A 20,607-nucleotide genomic window follows, 5' to 3' on the forward strand; every position below is an offset into this window, starting at 1 on the left:
TTCCTAGTCTACCCAACTCAAACTAAACTCAATTCCTACATCACCTAGATGCCCACTACTAACAACCATGCCTTTCGTTTCACACAACCTAAACAGTCAATTACCTAGCGTATTATCGACACTCTTCCCGGAGGTTGTCTTAGCTTCCATTGTCAGGAACAGTCAAGAACCTAAATCACAATGAAGAACCCTAGGCTAAGTTTTGCTCCCTGAAACACTATTGCAGGACAAGAAAAACCATGGTTTGAGTGTTGGACTGCTTTTCCATCATTTCTCCTAAAACCAATTGGTGTTAGTGAAAGCTTCAATTAAGTCTTTTATGACATTCGATATCGCACCCGCAAGTCTGTTTTTAGCGGTTGCAGAGAGTGACATTGTGTAACTAAATCCATGAGGGTACTCTGGGCCCAACAATCTCTCCTTCAAGATGACGCTCCCGCGACTCAAACCCATGACTTCCTGATTCTAATACTACTTGTCGGACAGCTTTAAATGAGTTTTAACCGACCAACACAAATAAGAATATCTCATACTTTTTCATAACTGATGCAACTTTTAATGGTGTTTTTCGAGAATTTCATCATAGACCTGAAAATTTTATTTTACCATTGTTTCAATAGTCGAAATTGATCATGTGAAAATGGATCATGTTAAATTTGGCCATAACTCTATTGGCATCCTTTTATCAAGAAAAATGGGTATGATGAATTCTGATCATGAAAAAATGGTGTTGATTGCCAAGTTACTGCATCTGAATTGGTTAATTTTAAATAATCGAAAAGTCACTAATATTTAACAGATTTATCAGATGTTTTTTTTTTTTGATCCTAGATTTATCAGATGTTAGATTTTACTTCTTTTGGCTTGATAATTAACCCTCTTTTTCTGACAAATTTCTCATGCTTAATGAGTTAAAACAAATAAAAACGAAACAAATAAAAACGAAACAAATAAAGAAAGAAGCATATCAACTAATAGGTAGACATTCTAAAAAAATCTGTCATTTGGCATTTCACATGAGAAAATGTATAACTACTTACAAATGATACCTCAGGTCAGGAGAAAAAAAACAATAAAAATTGAACCTGTTATGATGAAGACAAGGGGGACAAAAGTCAAAGAAAGAGGAAAACCAATACCAAGTTTCCATTTGTCTTGAAAATCACCCGAGTGAGAAGTATCTCTATCCAGAAGCTAACCTTCTAAGGCAAAGAAGCTTTGGGAATTAAAAACACAAGCACGAGGTTTTTCTGGGAGCAATATTTGGTAAATGCATTATCGTAGTGCTACGACTAAGAGGCTGTCTCTTTCCTTCCAAGCTGAGAAGCGAAATCATGCTATTTGAGTTTGAGCTCATGTTTGACTCATTAGAAGCTTGTTTGAGACCGGCTAGACCATTTCTTGGAGCTCGTTAAGATTTGAAGCCAAACTTAAACAACCTACTACTTAGCTCGTACAATTTTTGACAGGTGAAAAATTCAGCTAATCTAGATTGACTCGTGATCCGTTTGATTTAAACTTGTTTAAGATCGACTTCACCTGATAAACAATTCAAGTTTATACATACTTTTGAAGCTAGCTCAAATTTCAAACCAAACTTGAATAACTGAAGGCTGGATTTGCCCGGCTCATTTATCAGCCCTGCCGACTCCCTCTGGGGATGGGTACACTAGCATAACCTTCAAACTAAGACTACCATAAGCGACTGCTCATCTGCTCTAAGCTCACAACAAAATGAATGGCAGGAGAAAACCTTCTTTCTGACAAGACCTCCGAGAGAATAAAGGATGAAAGGTAAGAGAAATGTCCCCGGAGGAGGATAAATTAGCTACCTAATTTGAAAGCATCTACAAAGAGGCCAAGGCAAACACCAGCCTTCCAATAGTTTATCATCGCCACCAAAGACTGCAACCTCCCGGTAGTTAGAGATGGGCGCTTCCTTCTTCTGTACATGAGCATGCCAATACCCTCGATGGCAGCAACCACGACACCTGCGACAAGCACATCCCAGTCGCCAGTTTGTCCTAGAATCGTAGCCAGTGCATTTGCCGTGTAGAAGCCCAGTAGAACTAGAAATACCTTCATGGGAAAGTTCTTTCTAGCCGCGTTCAGTTTCTCCAACAGCTGTTTCCCGCCTGCACTCGCTATCCGGCCCAATCGGGTCCCGCGCAGGCCCTTGGCATCGTCGTCAAGGCGGTCTTGGGCTTCTTGTCCACCACTGGGAATTCCACCAGTGTCTAAAGCAAAGGCTATTTTCCAAACCTGTCTTTTCTGGAGAGAACTGTTTCAGCATACAAACAGCAATGCACATACATGAGCTCAGAAATAGGTGTTAGGAACTGCCGATTAACACTACTCATGCGTAAGAAAAGGAACAATAAAAATCATACATTAAGTCATATTTTCTCTATCCTGCGTTAAAAGGATCAGTCAATTCACAATTTGATCCCTTATTAGTCACATGTGGTAGCAACTTGATGATGAGGCATCATCCACCGAGATGGAGATAAAAGAAGGTGATCTTGTCATCAGAAACAGTATTTACGTGAAAGAAGCATTAAACGAGAAAATGAGAGGAGAACCATAACAAACACTACACATCCACGATAAAAAAAAAACACTACACATCTAAACTCAGTGGTGACTCCAGAAATTATTGATGATGGAGTCATTCCCTTGGTACATAATCCTTGAACCCGATTTCCTCTATGGGGAAGAAAGACAATTAAAAAACCCGCAAATATTAGCAAAACTACAATTATTGTTAACCAAGGAAAAAAATTCGGGGTAGTTAATTGCTTAAGATTTCCTCAAAGATACAGGCCAACCATTGCTGACATACCTGCAAAAATCGAGGCGGGTGTAATGTTACCAGCTCTGGACCAGGATTTTCCAATCATTGCTTATTATTTAGATCAATGTTCTAAATGGCGCTTGGCGCTAGTAGGGCGGAGACCCACCTCCAAGAGCCAAGCCGCCTAGGCGGCGCCAAGCAATTCGGCATTTTTTTTTTTTTTTTAACAAACCATTATCCAATCAAATTATATTCTATGAATCCATAATGCAAATTTAAAGTTCTACATAACCATAATGCAAAGTTTAATGTACAAACCCAAATGAAATTAGTAGTAGCAACTAGCAAATTAGTTGAATAAGACAATAAGTAGAAATAAATGAAATCGGAGATCCCTATTGCCAAGTTCGAAGTTCATCTCCTTCCTCTAACTCTTCTCCTCCATACCCTTTCAAAACTTGATCTCCATTAGTTTAATACTATACATTTTAAGCCACCAAAGGTGCCGACGACACCACCAAGACCGCTAAGACCGCCATGGCCGCCAAGACCGCCAAGGCCGCCTAGGCGGCCGCCAAACACCGCCAAACCTCCCTGGACGCCAAATCAAGCGCCAAGGGGTATTGGCGTGGCGGCAGGGCACCTCCAAGCGCCTAAGCGGCCGCCATTTAGAACACTGATTTAGATGGGTCACCAGTTTCTCAAGAAAGATTTATGCCAACAGCTCTTGCTCCTTTCTTCTCGATCCTCGCATTGCATTCACACTCTCAATTATCACTCTAGCGGATTTTAGTAATTTAGGATGTGTTTTAAAGATACTTTCACACTCGTGCTCTCGCACTCGCCCATGGATTGTGTGACTTAGGTCATTCCTAAACCCACATACAAATTATGATATAGGACATTAAACATTAATTATTATTTTTAACAAACAATGTACTACAATTTCAATTAAACATATAAACAAGTAATAAAAGAGACTAAAACCATCTTAATTATGTTTTCTATTGCTTTCACAAAATGTAAATAAATTACATACATGAATTTTTACAATTGCACAAGGTATTACTTTTGAGAATCATTGCTTAATATTGTTATTGTTGATAGTAGTAGTATCAAATATTTAATTTGAAGTTATAATTGTTATGAATAGGGAAAATTTCTTATATATCCCTTCAACTTTGACCAAAAATTCATTTTGGTCTTTCACCTTTCAATTTCGGCATAAAAATACTTTGACTTTCCAATTTTTTTCAATGTCATCCTTTAGAAGGAATCCGTTTTCTTTGAGTCCGCGGCGGGCCGTCTCCGGCCACCGGACGGCCGATCCAAGCCGTCCAAATATTCTAAAAAAAAAACCGAGAGGACTAACGCAGGAATCAACGGCATCCAATGTGTGTAGGGTGCTTGATCCAAACACCTTATTTTTCGTGTATATATGTGTGTAGAGTGCTTGATTCAAACACCCTATTTTTCGTGTATATATGTATATATCCCTAAAGGATGACATTGAAAAAAATTGGAAAGTCAGTATTTTTATGCCGAAATTGAAAAGTGAAGGACCAAAATGAATTTTTGGTCAAAGTAGGACTTGGATATAAAAGAAATTCTCTTATGAATACTTTTCAAACACTATGTTGCTTAGTCGCTATATAAACTGTAATTTTGTGGAAATTAAAACCTGAAATACTGGAAAATTAGACTAAATGAATACTTGAGAAATTGACTAATGAAAACTGTTACAAAAGTTTTAGTCGTCTATAGTACTTTATTGGAACTGGGTTGCTTTTCTAGGAGATATTATTGTTGGAATAGTGGTGTTATAACGTTATTAATGTTTAGTTGCATGGGTAGTATTGTCCTTTCATGTAATAGGGTTTACTTAAGGTTTCTATGTTTTCCCATATAATGATGTGGTGGCCTCTTGTAACAAATATACTGAATAATAGAATTTCTCTCTTTTTAGTTTCACTACATGGTATCAGAGCATAAGATCTAGGCTTGGGGGATATTTGCTTTCCGGCGGGCGGCTTATGCCTCACCGCCATCTGCCGGGCACTCATCTATTCTATAACAAACCACAGAATCTGCACAGTAGTCGTATCTTCTTCCTCCACTTCAATTTTCTCTATTGTAGTTTTATTATTTCTTCTTTTGATCCTTTCGCTCACACTGTTCATCGTTGTTACTATTCATCACGCACTGTTATCCAGTCCTTACGGTTTTAAAGAGCCAAGGTTGTTTTTTTTTTTTTACACTTCAATCCCTCATGTTTGTTTTATTATAGCTTGGCCTCTGAACTTTGCAGTATTTGTTTTGGTCCTTGCTTTTGTAGCAGTGTGACAGTTTGGTCCATTGTGGATATTTCTCTGCTTTTGGTGAATTTATGAGCAAGTCTTTGTCTCGTTATTTGGTCGTTAAATCCCCATTTGTTGTGCCACAAGCACCTTGTCTTGTTGTGATCCGTGTTGGATCCTTTGTTTATCTCTCCTCGTGCAATTTGGGATGAGCACGTGAGGGGGAGTGTTGGAACTTGTTTCATATTTCTCCATTAGTAATTTCGATTGTTGTTCCACTGTATTTGTTCGGGTACTGAAGTATTAGTGATTCTTCATTTTGGATTGGATCAAAGTTGCATTACTGCGTGGATTTGGCGTGGCTTTTTGGATTGTTTCAATCGAAGATATCAGTCAGAGCATCTCATTTTCATCTTGGCAAACTCACGATGCTCTCTGTGCTCACATCATATGTTGAGGGGGAGTGTTAGAATAGTGGTGTTATGACGTTATTAATGTTTAGTTGCAAGGGTAGTATTGTCCTTTCATGTAATAGGGTTTACTTAGGGTTTCTATGTTTTCCCTATATAATGATGTGATGGCCTCTTGTACCAAATATACTGAATAATAGAATTTCTCTCTTCTAGTTTCACTACAATTATCACCCATTTTCCACACTACTATGGGTTCAACTACATTTTTTCATGGGGTCAGTCGATCTGTAAAAAATGACAGCATAATAATAGCAATTCTTGACTTTTCCATGGGGTCAGCCGACCCCACAGTTCTCCAAAGTAGTGTCGCCTCGGTGACTGAACTATACAAATTTTTTGTAAGGAAAACTTTTGCTTTACAATGTATAGAAGAGTTCATGTGCACATAATGTCCATTGTTAGAAATAACCGCTTAAATTCCTGTGGGGTGCAGAATAACTTGTACCATCGCAATTTCCATCCAAATACACAACTTCAGAGGATCTTTCTTGCCATAAGGGGAACTGAAGAATGGAATAACTAATAAGCCCTCTATGCCTTGGCACTCCATCAAAATACACAACTTCAGAGGATCTTTCTTGCCACGAGGGGAACTGAAGAATGGAATAAGCCCTCTATGCCTTGGCGCTCGAGGACCCTTTGGCAATGACAAAATCCCTTATGATTACAATGGAGCCATAACATGCTATCAAAGGAAAACAATTTTGGGACTATGCAAGTTCCCTTTAAAAGTTACTAGACCTCGAGAAAACTCCTCAAACTATGACACTGCATAGCTGATGGATCCACCACGTTCTGATAATTGGCACCCCTGTGGACCCTTGACTGAGGTTTATGGTCATTGATTTGTCCATGACACTGTCACCCCACTTTGCGACAAAGATTCTATGACTTTCAGAATGTTTTGCTGGAATTTTCCTTCTAGAACAGAGCGAGTGAGCTGTAGAGGAAACTTTTTTTTTTTTTTTTTGGGTAAATAGTAGAGGAAACTTGCTTGGGCTACTATGATGTGTTACATTTAGGGAAAGACAAGAAATGAGGAAGTTTTCTTGTGGCCTTCTTAGATCTCCAAGATTGCTGCTAGAATGATGTCAGAGTTTAAGCTTCATGGTTCAAATCTGTTGAAATCTCTAGCCTTCAACTTTTTCTGGTTCAGAATTTGCCCATTCATTTTTGTGCATTTTCGAACAGTTCTGAGAGATTTTTAATCTTTAGCTTTCCAGCTGTCACTTATGGGTCTCTATATACAAGATGGCTTGCAAGGTTTAATTTCTCAACCAATCACGTTCAAAGCTCCGTCAAGCTTAAAAATCCACAGCCACCAGAAATCAACAATTGCAAAGACAGTAAATGGCTTAAATATACCTTTTTTTAGGGGAAGGTGCAGACTTCATGCCAAGCTTCAATGTTTGCCCTTTGAAAATTGGTATATTGTTCCAGTTCAGGATAGTATGACATCTTCTAGGCATAATATATAACTTTGTATAGATTCCATTTTCCATCAATGGCAGAGATGACTCCAACATGATTGTTCTCTTCTAGGTCATCGACTCCAACATGATGGTTCCCTTCTAGGTCATCAACTGTAGATACAGCCACGAATAACGATATGCAGACTAAAAGCAACAACACGATCTCAAAGGCACAGTTACTCTAAATGACTAAGGGGAGTTGCTGAGCAAATTTATATTTGAAAAGCCCAAACTCCAAAGGATAAACATAGATATACCTTCTAGAACTTTTTCTTGACCACAAGTTCAGCGAGGAGGTGAACCTTCAAAGTGAAGGGAGTCTGACCCATGCAACTTTGGGAGATCTCCAAGTACACATCCCAATTATACTGATTTGAACACAGACTCAAGTTGATAGCTGAAACACAAACCAGCAGTAATAAATTGAGAATCAAAAAGTTCTTATTGCCAATAGGCTACAAGTGATAGACGAATGAGAACATATCTATGCTAGAAAAATATCCAGAGAAAACAATGTCCAACTTCACATCTTGAGAACTAGAAGTCTAGAAGCTACCAGAAGGTGGAAGATCCTTCGACTCATGAAGGTAGGACATAGTATGCACACTGATGAAGGCTATATAAGAAGCTCAAGGAACAATATAAATTGATAAGCCATAATTTGGCCTCTAAGCCGAAATCTTCGGACGAACGGCACAGGTTGTCATCAAGTTAAGCACTGTCGACAGGTACTTCAAGATAGAATGGGATCAGACACCCTATTCAGGAACTAAAGGAAACAGACTCCAGTGTCCAACAGTTCGTGACACGCAACCAGCTGGAGGATAAGTATTGTAGACATGGACTTAAGGTCCCAAAAGCACAGACGGTGGAGATCCAGCAGTTTTCCTACGGGAATGATGCACTGTTGCCTCAAAAGCTTTGGGTTGAGATTCAGGCCACAGACAAGCGTCAGCGTTGCCATGATACGCTTACAAGATAAGGTTGTTCAGGCAATAGAGGATGCTAAAAGGAACGAAATGGATTACTCAAGAAGCAATAAAGTAGAGGATCCTGTGTGCGCTTCTCACCCGACGTCTCTGACCTCTCCGATTTGATTAGGGTCTTAGAGATAATGTATCTCCTCCCAAGGGTGATCCAGTTTATTTTTCTGAAGGTGATGAGACTGACTACTATGGTCGTTGACTCCTTGTTAGGATCTGCGTTAGGGGTGGGGTACCTAATTATGAGGGGCTACGTCGTGTTCTAAAACTTCCTATTGCTCCTAAGTCCTAACAACGTAATTATGTTATGCAAAACCCCTAGGGTTTTTAGTGAAATTGCATTTTCTCAATAGTGATCTTATCATTTTAACTATTTGAATGAAATCAGGACACCAAATAAATAGGGAGAGTACTCTCCAATTTTATTTTTTGAAAAAAAAAAAAGAAAAGTTAAAATTTTCATTTCGAATTTTCTTATATAAGTCAACTCACAAAAATGAACAAGCCCATCGGTTAGAATCTTTCTTAAAAGAAACAAGAATTGCACTTCTTAATTAGGAACTGCTAAATCCAAGGTCTACCATTTATAAGACAGCCGTAATCACACTTGAAAGTTAATATACTTAATGAAACCAATATGATAAATTCTAGGTACAAGGAAACACACACCTTTCATTCCTTCTATTCATTTGTGTATTTCAAGAAAATAACTAGTAATCAACACGAAAAAACAAAAACAACAAACCCACATGTAGGGGTTTGAAAAATGAAAGGAAGAACAAGAATTTTATTGATGATCAACAAATGGAGTTACAATCTTTAGCAATGGAGCTCTCGTCCGATGCTCCCTCCCTCCCTTCTAGCCCTCTTATAACCTCTCTTCTAACATGCCCCAAACTAATTATCCTGTTCAATTCCCCAAACTAAGAGCATCCACAATGTAATAATCAAAACCAAAAGGTTGTTAAAGTTAACAATGTTTGTTCAAAAAAGTGCTTACATTATAATAACCAAACTTAGCAACCTCTTAACAACTCATCAAATTTTAGCCTTTGAATAATCAAAACTAACAATCTTTTGTCAATAATCAAATCTAATTTCAGAACTTTGTCGTTCGAAAAGGTGATGTGGTAAGTTTTGATTATCCAATTTTAATTATAACATTATGGACCTCTACATTGCTAACCTTAGCAATGTCTTGAATAGATAACCAAAAGGTGATGTGGCAACTTTTGGTTATCTAATTTTGATTATTAAATTGTGAATTGCTCTAAGCACCTACCCTGAACTTCCTTTAGCTGACTCGACTCTTACAAACTAATTCCCTTGTTTCACGGTGGACCCACCACGTGTCTCTTTGGAGCTGAGCGTTGCTTCTCCTTCTTTGAGTAATTGAGCTCAAGCTGCTCGTACCGTATCACACTAAAAGTAGCCCAAACTGGATATTTGCCAAAAGATAAGCATATCCTGATTGTGTTCGTACAAGAGAGGGGGATGAATGAACCCAAAACCATAATGCGAGGTTCAATTACGATATTAAATTTGACCAAGAAATCCTCTACTTTTTTCATAACCTTAAGAGAAAATTCACGATCAAACACAATTACACAACACTAGACTTAAAAAATTCTATCATCAAGGAAACAAGCAATGAGGTCCTAATTTTAGTCTACAAAAACAATGCCAAGCCCTAAATCAAGCAATCAAGATATCTCAAAAACCCTAAGTTACTTATTAAAGAAAAGAAGAAACAAAAAGCCCTAACAAAAGGAGTAATAGTGTCTTTGTATATACAAACATATATATATTACATGTATAGGTATATGTATGAAGAGAGGGAGAGAGAGAGACCTTGGTGGTGGGTGGGTCGGAGGTGGCGGAAGGAGAACGGCGAGCGGCGAAAAGGAGCGGCGAGCGGTCAAAGGTTCAGGGGCAGCGAACGTGATGAAAGCAGTCAGCTTGATAGGATTTTCAGGCATGCGGTGATTTGATTTGGGCAAATTACTACTCCATGAATCACACCACAGGAGTTCCCTTGTTAATCCCCTCTCCCCGTGAACAACACGTACACCCAGATAGCATACACAGATCACTTTTGGACCCATTTCGGATCCCACAAAAATGATAGGAGTCTCTCATTTTGTCTAAAATTTCATTTTCAAGGTCCCCGTAAAAAATTGTGTCAAACCGCTTTTAACGGTGTTTACTAATCATCCAATTTTGCTTCAAAATTTAGGCCAAATTTTGAAGTAAAGTTAGATGATTTATAAACTCTTTAAACGATATCGGATCGAGATGGATTTTTACAGGACCCTAAAAAACAAATTTTAAACAAAATGAGCAACTCCGATCATTTTTGTGAAACTCATAACAAATTCAAAAATGATCTGTGTAGGCTATCTGTACAGCAAAAGCTGTACGTGTATCATTTCTGTTCCCCGGGTAACCTCCCAGTTGAGCTCTGCTCCTTCATCTGTTTTTTATCTCTAACAAGAAGATATGGCTTTCAACAAAAAAATGAATCACACCTATGTTGCTAACTGTTTCTTCTTGATTTTTATTTGTTTTTACTAAACTAAAATAAAATTTGTAGAGAGATAGTTTGGTTTTGTCTTTATTCAAAATCCACACAATTTTTAACTCAAGATCTTAGTTATTCATTTCAATGCTGAGATTAAAAAACACACTCTCCTCTTTCCATCTCCTCACCTAATCCGTCCCCTCCCCCTCTCCTTCCCCATCACACACCCGAGTTTTTGGCCGATTGTCTAATTTCTATGAACGAATTGAACGAATACCCACTTTCTGAAACATTTTGTAAAAATAGTCCATCACGCATTTTTAAAATGCGCTATTGTCTATAGCACATTTTCAAAATGCACAATGTCGCGGATTTTGTTGCCATGCAAAATTTGTAAAACGACATCGCGTATCTTGGAAATGCGCGATGGAATATAACGCATTTTGGAAATGCACGATGACTAGTTTTACAAAATGTTTCGGAAAGTGGGTATTCGTTCAATTCGTTTACAGAAATTGTACAAATCGACCAAAAACTCCCACACACCCCACCTTTCAGAGACCCAACTCCGGCCAGCTCTTCTTCTCCGGCATATTCATTCCAAAAACAGCTTTTGCAACCTTGGTAGTCCCTTCGACATTAACCTTAATCAAATCCGCAAACAAATTCTCGTCCACCTCGTGAACAAACCTCACGTAAGGATAAGGAACCCCAACATTTTTAGTCAAAATCCCAACATCTAACCCATCAATAGTTTTTGGTTTGACGGAATATCGCTGAAATCGAGTCAGAGACATCCTTAAGCTTATGTGGGTTTTGACCCACGAGAACTAAATTGAGGCCCTTTTTAGCCAACTAAGAGGTGAAGCCTTTTCCAATGCCGTCGGTGGGTCCAGAGACAAGTGCCCAAGATCTGTATTTCTTGAGGTTCTTGGGGGGTCTAAGAAAATTGACGTAGACCCATTTGAGAAAAGATGAGGGCTTTTTCTGAACCCAGATCAATACACGAAAGATGATGGCTTTTTTTGGTCATGAGTAATAATCATTGAATCCCTTTATAATCAAATTTGCAAATGACATTGATAATGGAACGCATGCTCCTATCATTCATGGAGAGGACACCAAAAGTACTCCAACCCTCAATGTTTCCTTTGTCAACCAAACCTCAACACTCTCATGCACAAAATCTCCAAAATAAATTTAACTCCAAGACCCAAATCAGCCCTACAATTTCTACCTTACCCCTCTTGTATTGTTTGTCTAAGACTCACCAAGTATTTCACATGAATGAATGATTAATCCAAGACTTCACTTGCCATTTGCATTTCCAAAAAAAAAGAATCATGCACAGTTATTGACCTCTCAAGACTTCACAAACTCAGACCCAAGTCAAATACCATATCATTATAATCCCTGCCCAAACCAACATGGTTAGGCTCGAAATTCTACAGCAGCAGCAGCATGCAGGAAAGCAGACGTGTCACTTTCAGGCAAATAAGATCGTATAGGCATGTACTCCACGTAGCACATAGCACAAAGCAAATAAGCATGTAAGTGGTAGGCATATGATCACATAAACACCTCATTCACATAAACCACACATTAGTCAATTATTGAAAAAGACACATATTAGAGATCGAGTCTTCTTATTCACCCTATATAGGTTAACATAACTACGCCAATCACATAAAGAGAAATGCAATGTCACATAGAAAATGAATGTCATTCACACCTGCACATGCAAAAGGTGTCCTAAATGCAATCGCCAAGCCCATAAGGTTAGGTGTATTCCCACGGTCTCAACGTGTTCTAACCTATAGCTCTGATACCAAGTTGTCACGTCCTCGATTTTAAACATAAACAATAATAGATTATACTCAATAAAATATCATTCTCTCGCCCATAGATACCTCATAAACACATACTAGGTCCATTCACCAACCACCAATACGTTAAGTTATACATAAAAGTCCACAAGAGGATAAGGGTTGCATACTCTCACTTTAAAAGGTAATAGATCAATATTACAATTTCAAATCCCAAAAAAAGATTTACATCAATGAACTACTGACTCCTTGGCATAATCATTCAAAAGTTGATCAATGATGCACTTCGAACACTCAAGTTATGCTCCGAGAGTTGTACCTGAGAGATTGAAGGATTGAGCAAGTGAGCTACACTAGCCCAGTAGGAAAATCTACACTAACTCTATATACAATTCAAATGGCATGTGCAAAAGAACTTCTTAACATGAACCGCTACATTTTGAAGTAATGACTGGACCACAATGTATCGTTATATTTTAGAATCAAAGTGTTTACACACGCATGCCATCCTTTTAAAAAATCCCAGTTTGCTATCACTAGCTTCAATTTCCATTACAGTCACTTCCTTTTCAATGACTTAAAAAAAATTTAAAAATAAAATAATTATCTCGGGTTCTTTAACACTTAGCTTCTTTCCAAAAATGTACCTGATTTACAATGGAAGTAGAATGTAGTGCAGGCACAAACATGTAGATACAATACCAACACGACATCAAAGTAACTCACACGTCTATCCAACCTGATCCGAAAAAAATCTCAAGCTTATTAGCTCTCGTATCCTCCATCGTATCCCTTTTTTATCACATTTTTATTTCATTGACGGCCCATCATGAGTATCTCACACTCTCGCGCACCCAAGTCTTTCATTATAGTCTCAAGTTTATCGTCTACCCAAAACCTCTTACATTATGTTTTCCCCTTTTAAGTCTAACATGCAAATACCCCTCATAAACCACTTACAATGCATGTCCTACCACAAAGTATCCAATATATACTTTACATTGAACAAACTACCACACTAATGTTAGGAGAACAAGCCATAATAATTAGGAAGTCTATGAGAAAGTAAGTAAAACAAATATAGACATGTCAGACAGTCTACGAAGCCAACTCAAATTCAAAGTTCATTGTTTCTCATATGAATACTTCTTTTTTTTATTTTTTTTCAAATCTCTTCATAAACCATAAACTTCATGTTTGACAGTACTAACATGTTACCAATGTATTAACAACGACATCATTTCATAATTTTAAATCAAGAACTCACAATTCCGACACTCTGCATTATCACCCCTTGCGTTGCAGTCTACGTTACCACCCCTTTCGTTGCAGTCTACATTACCACCCATTGCGTTGTAGTAACCGACACTTTCCAATTCTAAATTATCACCACTCGTATCACATCAATTGCACAACCTCATCATCAAACACTTCTCCAATCTCAATTCATAATAAAGTACACCAATTAACTCAACTTATAGGTCAAACATGCATAAACAATCTCATCACCACAGTCACCATAAGAAGAATATAAAAGCCCCAAATCCTTTGCGCGTATAAATACATCAAATCATTCACTATTTTACCAACCCCTTGATCTCGTCAATCAAGTAATACCAACATCAAACAATTTTCCTTCCATATCAACACATGAAAACTGTCCAGTGAGCAAGCTGGTATCGACACACCCTTTTTGTGGGTATCGATACTTGGTCATGTAAAGTCCAGGGAGAACATGTGGGATCAATACCTCTATATGGGGTATTGATACCTATGGATTTTCTGCACGAATTTTCCAGATTTCAAGAGTCTTATCCAAGCACAAAAAGGAAACAATCACCGTGATTTTTATGCACGAAATCTTCTCAATAACATATAGAGGTAGTTAGAAATCCCTACCTCAAGGGTTTTGAGCAAAACCCCAAGATCAAACAAAGCCCTAGCCCCAAACTTGAAATCCACCAAGAACTTTCCTCTTCCTCTTGAGCTCTTCCCACGACTCTACGTGCCGAGGTCACTTAAGAACGATGAAAGGTGTATGGGTTTGCGAGGAATTTGGGTGGAGAACAAGATCCAAGTGAGAGGCCGAGAGAGATATGGCGAGAGAGAGACGTGAGGAAAAAAAAAACAAGAGAAGGGAAAGAGATTCTTTCCCGGGTAGTACTCCACCCGTCTATATATAATGCTATTCACACTCAACCCCTCATCCATCATAACATTAAGCTGGTTCCCACAACTTCCAAGTAATATCACAAGGACCCCAACATACTTCCACATCATTATTCTTTCTTTTCTTTTTTTTTCACAACTCCAGCTTTTACAAAACAATAAAGTTAATTAAAAATTAACACGGGTCTCTACAATATTTCAGCAAGTTTCTTTTGCATTTTAAACTCTGTCTTATGGGAACATGTTTTATCCTCGAGATACTTCACGATTGTATGCAATAGTTTTAGAGCATGGCCTTGAAAATGGTTTTACAACAAAAACAATCCCTTGGTGGATAAATCAAAACACCGGCCGTGGAATGGATTGCTTGGCTGAGGGTTTCATTCTTCGGCCATTACTTCTATTTCCTAGAGAAGCTGGACTTTTTAGCCAAGTGGTGTTCCTTCTTTCTTATGCTTAAATCTGATTTACGCCTTTTGTTTGCTTTCGCCATATTCCATAGTCTCTTTGTCATGCTTTAGGATCTCTGAGATATCTTGTCCCTTGTATTGATGACTTTTGAGTCAGAGAGGACGAGTAATGATTCTCGTGACTTTTTTTTTTGTTAATTCTTTGAAAAATGACTAACTCATCTTTTGCAAGCTCAATACGCAGGGTTAGCCATGTCTATCATTGAGTACAAATCCCTTTGATATTTTTCCTTCTCTCCACATGTTTGGGCCGCATCTCAAAGTGAGATTGCCTACGTAGCCCAATTAGGGAATCAGGCCTTTTACGTAGTTCCAAAGTCACAACCTTTGAGGTTGGGTTTCCATTCTTGATTTTTTCTCCTCCCATGCTTTAAACTTTGCCTAGGTCAACTAATGGAGGTTGAGTCCCTAGCAAGCTTTTTTTTTTTGGGTAAATTGGCTTGAAATTAAAAAGGGTTAACCGAATGTATAGCCTTTAAGGGACATACCCTAGGAGGAAAAGAAAACTGAAAAGAAATTGCAGTATCACATGCACAACCCGCATGCATAGTAAGGTAGAGTAAGTGGAATAACAAAATTTCCATAAGTTTTAATATCTTACCCCCGTTGCACTATCCATCTGTGAGGAAAGATAGTACAATGGGTGTGAACCTATGAAGTGATACAAGTAGTAATGATTACATGAAACCAAACTATTACTTGGCACATCCCGCCAAGCTAGGAAATGAAATAAAGAGTCACGATCAGAAATGACCATGTGATAGACCATCACTGAGAACTAACAACAACATGGCAATTCGACATAGGGGAAGTTAATCAGCTACTACAGTGGAACAAGGCACCAAGAAGAGGCTCAACTAGAGATGACGACATCCGATAGGGGGGCCCACACTACATACCATGCCCATTCCAACTAGTCTAACTCTTTCATCCAAATTCCAAGCCTCGCCAAAACAACCCACCCCTGCCAAAACCAAACACTACTAATCTCCAGAGATGGGATAAGCAGGCCAAGATTGAAATACTCCGACTGATGTAGCGCAGCCTCCTTTTACGAAACTATTTGCAAGAAGAGATCACGAATTTGCTTATGTTAAAGATTCTCTCTTTGAAACATAAACACAATGGATATGAACTAGAGGTACTCCCTCTTCGAATACACGTTAATGAGAAAACTCTCAATTTTTCTTTAATTCAATAACAACTCCATTTTAATGTCACCTTACAACTTATTTTATACTAAAAACCTAAGACCAAAAAGGAATCAGCAAAACAGGAAGCTGAATCCTGGTGAATCGCTATTTGACTCAATATTACCAAAATCAAAAGATTTGATCTCAAAATACTAAATATTAAAAGAAAACTTGCCAAAACAAATGGCACTTAAAGCAGAATATTCAAAAATAATTTATAACCAAAATAATAAAACTAAATATCTATTTCTTAAATAATAAACCGTTTCCATTATGCACCACTGACCAACCCAGAAAAGACCTCAACGAGGCACTCTCATCCAGAGAAACAGCTACTACAGAGGACCTCGAGCCTGAGGAGGCAGACAGAGATAAATGCAACCAAACACGGGTACCCTCTAAACCCCACTCGAAAGCCCAATCCACACAATCTACACAACCTCAACCGATTACCAAAGGCTCACCGCCCACCATAAGAGAGACAGCAAAGGAGCCTCTAATCTGCCACCAGTAAAGAACTGGCACATTTCGAGGCACACAACACTGCAGGGGACTAAAATCTGCTCCGCTCAATCAGTGAATAACCACTCATCTAATAAGAACAGACACAATCACACACTTGTCACGCTAAGAAAGAAATGGGCTCATAGAAGCAAAAGCTCTTGGGTTTTGAAAGATGCAGCGCGATAAGGTGCACAGCAATGAGCCCTTAATGGCTTGAATGCCTAGTCACTAAACTGGGCTAGGACCAAACAGCACCTGTTATGATCATTTTCCTAATTTATTGGCAAAACCAAACTACTACATATATCCAAAACCGGCGACACACCGGGACTAACTAGAACAAGAATTAATGGAATAAATCCAAACGATTAACCCGATCTCAGTCCAACAGATGACTGCCCATCGAGGTTTGCAATCAAGATCTACATTAACACAGATCTTGCTCGAGAAATGAATCACAAAACTTCATAAAAATCAAAACCACTCATCTACTGGACATAATGCAGCCCATGATTATCCAGACCATTAGCATCCAGCCCGTGAGCAATTTTGAGCACAAAGCTCGATTTAACAATGGCGACCCAGCAGACTAGATCAGCTAATGTAGCTTTAATTTTGACAGAAATGAAAGATATCATTGTAAATCCTACATATAAAACAAATGCTACAATACACACTCCATATATAGTTGGTGTGTACGAATTTTTATCCAACTATTGGGAGATTTTATGTCAATGTCATTAATATTTACGCAACTGCTATGAGTTTTCACATATAAATTATGATTTCTTGGCCTATCAAAAAAAAAAAAGATTACGATTTCTTGGTATACAAATGTTATAAATTTATAAGCTAGCGTACGCGAAGATATAGCCATGTGTTAATTTCAAAAGAGACCATATATGTGGCAGTGAAACAGATTAGACTCTCACCGCAAACAAGAATAAAACCCTTACACAATTGTTAATTTCAGGGCCTCAGAATTAGTTAAGGTGTGCGTAAGCTTGCCCGCATCCCAATTATCAAACAAATATGTGAAAGTGAAACGAAAGTCAATGCACATTAGTTTTCCTGGGTAAAATCCAGAGAGTGAGTAACCAAACAAACAATAACAAGGTCTCGGACAAATTTTTTTAGCAAGAAAAAATGGTATACGTTTAGAATTGAGAAGCAAAACACAAAAGAAAAGCATAGAATTTGAGAAAAATAAAGAGATGAAAGCATACCCCAAAACATATATATCAAACTGATCATGAACTTGAAGAAAATCATCAAGATTGAGACCATTGTGGGGAGATTTCCCACCAACATTCCATGTCGCTACAAAAACCCTAATATTAATATTAAAAAACAAGAAAAACAATAAGCATCAATTGTAATAGATTAAAAAATTTGAAAAATAAAAGGAAGAAAATCAGATTGAATTCTGCATACCTGTACGTTTCAACTTCTTGAGGCATTGGAGGCTCTATCTAGGTCTAAGGACATGAAAAAAAAAAACCCAGCTTTTTCTAACCCTGAAATTGAAATCAAACAGTGGTCTCAAAAACACCTACACATTAAAAAGAAAATAACCCAATGGAAAAAGGAAAAAACCCAATTGAATTAGACCAACATGCAAGTTTAATAGCAACCTGAAATGCTCTGTTCAGAGACATTTTGATTAAGCTCTGAACTTTTGGAGCTCACCAATGGACCAGTTCTTTCTCCGGTAGAGAGAAGGTGTTAGTGGAGAAACATATATGGTTAAGAATGAAATGGAATAACGTTGACTTCTTGGAAGGAATGAGTCTTTATTAGGCTTCGTTTGTATGTCTATAAAAAAGTTGGCTTTTGGATTTTTTTTTGGACAGAATTGTACTTTGCTAATGATTTTTTTACGGAAAAATTTCAAAATAGCACATGAACTTTGTACCAAATGTCACAGAGACACCTGAACTTAAATTTATTTCAATTAAACACTTATACTAACAAAATCCCCAAATTTAGACACCTGAACTTAAAGTTTATTTCAATTAAACACCTGTACTAATAAAATCCTCAAATTTAGACCCCCGCCGTTATACTCCGTCCCAAAAATTGTTGATATGGCATCTTCAACCCATTTAAGTTACCCAATTGCACATGTTTCTAACAAGAGATGATGCACCCAAGCGAAACTCATCATTAGAAGTATGCCGAGCAGAAAGAAGAACTGGGTTTGGGCAAAAAAACATGTGCAATGAGGCAACTTAAACGGGTTGGAAATGTCATGTCAGCAATTTTTGGGACGGAGTATAACGGCGGAGGTCTAAATTTGGAAATTTTGTTAGTACATGTGTTTAATTGAAATAAACTTAAGTTCATGTGTCTAAATTTGGAAATTTTGTTAGTACATGTGTTTAATTGAAATAAATTTAAGTTCAGGTGTCTCTGTGACATTTGGGGCAAAATTCAGATCTCATTTTGAAATTTTCCCTTTTTTACTCAAAAGTTAGGCAATCTCAGACATGTACCATGATATCCCGTCAAACTTGTTTCAAAGTTGTATAAATTTTTGCTTTTGACCAGCAGTTTTTTTTTTTTTTGTTGGCTCTACAATAATGCCATAATAACTACACAAATTTTATTACTTTGAAATCAAGGTGAAAAGAAAGAACTCAAAATAAGAAAGAGAAATGTATACTTTTTTGAATCTGTTCGTACATTTGTGAGTTACCGTAGCTCATCGTGTTAAAGTTAATCTTAGAAGCTAGCGCACAATCAAAAATTTAAAGATGCCTTTAGACTAGATTTTGACCACACTCATGGGTATTAACGCCTGTGTTGGGTTAGTACATAGATAAATTTGCTCTTGCTTTGATTAGTTCTCCGTTCACGAACATTTAGATTAATTCCCAGAGTAACCGATCTATTAAACCGGATACCAAATCTAAAAGAATAATGGTGCTGATATTTTGTTGAGCATGATGAAGCATCTTTTTATGCTTTGACAAGTACTTAGAATACCTAAAAACACCACATATTAAGCCTATGAACATGCTCTTGAGTAGCTTTTTGATCTTTATAGACGCGTCAAATGATTGCCCGATCATTAATTTTAGGGCTTCAAAATTATTCAATGCATGTAAGATGACACAAACATCTAGTTATAAAAAAGAAAACAAGTGAGTTTTCTCCTAAAAAAATGGAAGCTTTGCCAAATGAAGCTAATAAGAAGAAGATCCACAAGCTTTTAGACATGCTTTCTTCCTTCCTTCCCAACTAAGGATAAGACCCTAGACATGAATATATTCTTTACTTTAGAAAATGATGGTCAAGTTGTACTTCCTCTTGGCCTTTCATTCAGATTCACTTTCTAGAGGAATCACAATACATAAAAAAAATCAAAAGAAAACAAAAGATCTATCTAACCCAAAACAGAAACAATTTAGAAATAAGAAAACAACCAAAATACTCCAGAAAAGAAAAGTATGTGCGGGTACAAGTTGGTTTGATCATTGGCCTACATTCCCCCTTTCTAGGGCCCTGTTAGCTGCTGATTCCCCCTAGTATACATTTCTCTTTCTATGGAAAGTCAAGGGCAAGGGTGGGGAGGAGCACAATAAAGTATTTCAGAAATGTTGAATGCAAATGATAACGGCGAATAGTAGAAGACTTGCTTATTGATATAGAGAGTTTCTTGTATTTTGCTTATTGAACCTGTGACTGTTGCAAGGTTGCAATGTGTTGGATTATATTGGATGAATGCAATTTATATTAGTCAAACGTATTGTGTCGTATCCATATCCGTATCGTATCTTGAAAGATGTATTGTGTCGTATCCATATCTGAAATTGAGTTTCACTTTTAGTTTCTGGAGTGCTAAAAATTGAGTTTATGGAATGTCCTTGTTTCGTGTCCGTTTCCGTATCGGACACGTGTCA

At 37.6% G+C, this 20,607-nt stretch overlaps 1 protein-coding gene and 1 pseudogene across 1 annotated transcript; both read right to left on the bottom strand.

Annotated features, from left to right (window-relative positions):
* Nucleotides 1-18,483, bottom strand: part of LOC131320402 (type I inositol polyphosphate 5-phosphatase 10-like) — a 29,832-nt pseudogene extending 11,349 nt beyond the window's left edge.
* On the bottom strand, nucleotides 1,508-7,090 carry LOC131320403 (ycf20-like protein). The gene is made up of 2 exons (XM_058351108.1): nucleotides 6,930-7,090; nucleotides 1,508-2,281 (listed from the first exon to the last, which is right to left on the bottom strand). The coding sequence occupies exons 1-2, from the start codon at nucleotides 7,088-7,090 to the stop codon at nucleotides 1,825-1,827; spliced, it is 618 nt and encodes a 205-aa protein (XP_058207091.1). The 3' UTR covers nucleotides 1,508-1,824.
* Nucleotides 18,484-20,607: the final 2,124 nt, after the last annotated feature.

The sequence above is a fragment of the Rhododendron vialii genome, chromosome 3a, assembly GCF_030253575.1.
Source record: "Rhododendron vialii isolate Sample 1 chromosome 3a, ASM3025357v1".
Lineage (NCBI taxonomy): Eukaryota > Viridiplantae > Streptophyta > Magnoliopsida > Ericales > Ericaceae > Rhododendron > Rhododendron vialii.